We start from the raw sequence: 3027 nt of genomic DNA on the forward strand, positions 1-3027 counted from the left end.
ATTTCATCGACCCTAGTGTTCAAGTGGTACTTTATTTTATCGATTTATCGACCCCCTAAGGGATGAAAGGCAAAAACATAGAGGGGACAAACAAGGACAGACAAAGGGATTAAGTCGATTACATCGACCCCAGTGCGTAACTGGTACTTAATTTATCGACCCCGAAAGGATGAAAGGCAAAGTTGACCTCGGCAGAATTTGAACTCAGAACCTAACGGCAGATGAAATACCGCTAAGCATTTCGCCCGGCGTGCTAACGATTCTGCCAGCTCGTTTTATACTGTGAAACTGAATTTAATTTTAATTTTTAATAAATTGAATTTAATTGAGTTTTTACCTGTAAATTTGGATTTATATCCCTAATATTATATATGTATATGTATGTATGCATGTATGTGTGTGTGTGTGTGTGTAGTTATAGATTGGTGTATATGTCTTTGTTTGTGTTTTTCTCCGTCACTACTTACCAACTGGCGTTGGTTTGTTTATGCCCCCGTAAATTAGTTGTTCCGCCCGCACAAAAGAGGACAGTAGAATAAGTACCAGACTAAAAAACAAACAAAAACAAAAAAATACATAAGTACCAGGATCGATTTATTTAGGTAAAACCCTTTGATGCAGATCCCAGGAAAAAGATAAAAAATAAAAATTTAGATAAACGTATTTCAAGAATTCTAATTTGGAAATTCGTTGTTTTGTTTTCAGGATGAAGAAATCGAATAACTTATCTGCAAAATACCAAAAAATTTCTTCTCCAACCAATGTACAGAAGGTAAAAGTGGTCACGGTTGGAGATATATCGGTTGGAAAATCTTCTTTGGCATTAAGGTTTACCAAAGGATACTTCGAAGAACTATACAAACCGACAGTTGGCGGTAAGAAGGATTCTTCAGATGTTGAATATTGTTTTCCCCTGAGTCTTTCTTTCTTTCTTTTCTTCTCTTTTAATGGTTTCATTCACTGGACTGCGGCCGTGCTGGGTCACCGCCTTGAAGGATTTAGCTGAACAAATCAACCCCGGTACTTATTTATTTTCAAATATGGTACTTATTCTATCGGTTCTTTGGCCGAACTGCTAAGTTAAGGAGACGTAAACAAACCAACACCGGTTATTAAATGATGGTGGGGAACAAACACAACATAAAGATACACACACATACTTGACAGGCTTTATCACAGTTTTCGTCAACCAAATTTGCTCACAAAGCATTGGTCGACCCGGGGCTATAATAGAAGTCGCCCAAACTGCCGCGCAGTGGGACTGAAGACGAAATCATGCGTTACAAAACAACCTTCTTAACCACATGGCCATGCCTCTCTTTGTTTTACCACACTACCATGCCCGTATAACATTTTTATACAATTTAAAAATCATCTAATGGTTTATTCTGCAAATGAAGGGCAGAGTTCACGAGCCTTTTCGTGGCCTATGGAACTGGTAGGACGAAGAATGGAAGTTATCCAAATACTGAAGACCTAGCACAAATGCTTGTAACAAAGGAAATACCCCTAAAGAATCCTAACGGCTTCTACGTGGCTCTTGACTATTATTAGCGTAAGAATGATGGTAGATTAAGCCTACCGTTGGAAGAAGAGAAAGCAGAAAATTTCGAGAGTGAACACATAACACTGTGTTACATCCTTAGTTGTGCTATGTCTGTATAGTTTTACTTTGCAATATCGTCTTGCTTTTTACGACTCTTTTTGTAAAACTGTAATAAGAATGTAATATTTCTCTGAAAGACATAGATAATACCTCATTATAACATTAATGAGGGTTCTGTAATGAGCTTCTCGAATATATGGTTAATAGTACTATCACCTTTTAAACGCCACATATCTTTGGAGAGTTGTTGCTGTTGTTCTTAGTTCCAGGTTACTTCCAATTGAGTAGACATAAAATTAAAAGCACTCCGGCGGTGACCCTCCTGTCTTTTTCTATACACACACATAACTACACACGCACGCACGCACACACGACTACACACACACACACACAACTACACACACACAACCACACAACCACACACACACACACAGCCACACACACACATACAAACACAAACACAACCACACATACACAAACATATGTAATAAGAAATAGAGATATATATATATGTAGATGTATTTCACCAAATTTTCTTCTCTTCAGACTGGATCATTCTAGAACGATGTACAGTCTCAATCTATCTTCTATAATGCCCTCCTCCTCCTCATCCTCCTCCTTCTTCTTCTTCTTCTTCTTCTTCTTCTTCTTCTTCTTCTTATTATTATTATTATTATTATTATTATTATTATTATTATTATTATTATTATTCCTCTTCTTTTTCTTCGCCTCTTCCCCTCCTCCTCTTCCTCCTCCAGCTTCTTAAAATTAGACATTATCGACACTAACTCCATCCCACCCCCACCTCGCCTTTTCATAAATTAATATCTAAAACGAGAATCAGAAACACCAATTAAAAATATATCATTGAATTGACGATTTTTAAGTAGAAATAATAACCCCCATACCCCACCCCGCCATCGACTGCCTGCAAACTGTTCTTGTATGTTGCTTGTTTATTTATGTGTTTATTTATTTATTTTTGCAGCTGTGTTTGTCTTCAAAACCATCACAGAGGGCAACCGGAAAATCTTATTTCAGATCTGGGACACGGCTGGACAGGAACGTTTCAAAAGTTTGGTGCCGATGTATTTACGCGACGCAAAATTTGCACTTTTAATCTATGACATTACAGACAGGGTAGGTAACCAGATTTCTTATTTCTTTATTGCCCACAAGGGGCTAAACATAGAGGGGACAAACAAGGACAGACAAAGTGATTAAGTCGACTACATCGACCCCAGTGCGTAACTGGTACTTAATTTATCGACCCCGAAAGGATGAAAGGCAAAGTCAACCTCGGCGGAATTTGAACCCAGAACGTAATGGCAAACGAAATACTGCTAAGCATTTCGCCCGGCGTGCTAACATTTCTGCCAGATTTCTGCCATACAGAATTGCTAAAGACCAGAGGAATGGTC

General features: G+C 38.1%; 1 protein-coding gene across 2 annotated transcripts in view; it reads left to right on the plus strand.

Moving 5' to 3' along the window:
* Positions 1-3027, plus strand: part of LOC106878757 (uncharacterized) — a 401005-nt gene that overhangs the window by 384644 nt on the left and 13334 nt on the right. Inside the window, exons 2-3 of one of the 2 annotated variants that reach the window (XM_052967581.1) lie at positions 703-875; positions 2595-2746. In XM_052967581.1, the coding sequence (XP_052823541.1) occupies positions 707-875; positions 2595-2746 (321 nt within the window). In that variant the 5' untranslated portion in view covers positions 703-706. The remainder of the gene's footprint in view (positions 1-702; positions 876-2594; positions 2747-3027) is intronic. The other variant, XM_014928079.2, reaches the window with a different exon arrangement.

The sequence above is a fragment of the Octopus bimaculoides genome, chromosome 4 (genome assembly GCF_001194135.2).
Source record: "Octopus bimaculoides isolate UCB-OBI-ISO-001 chromosome 4, ASM119413v2, whole genome shotgun sequence".
Taxonomy (NCBI): Eukaryota; Metazoa; Mollusca; class Cephalopoda; order Octopoda; family Octopodidae; genus Octopus; species Octopus bimaculoides.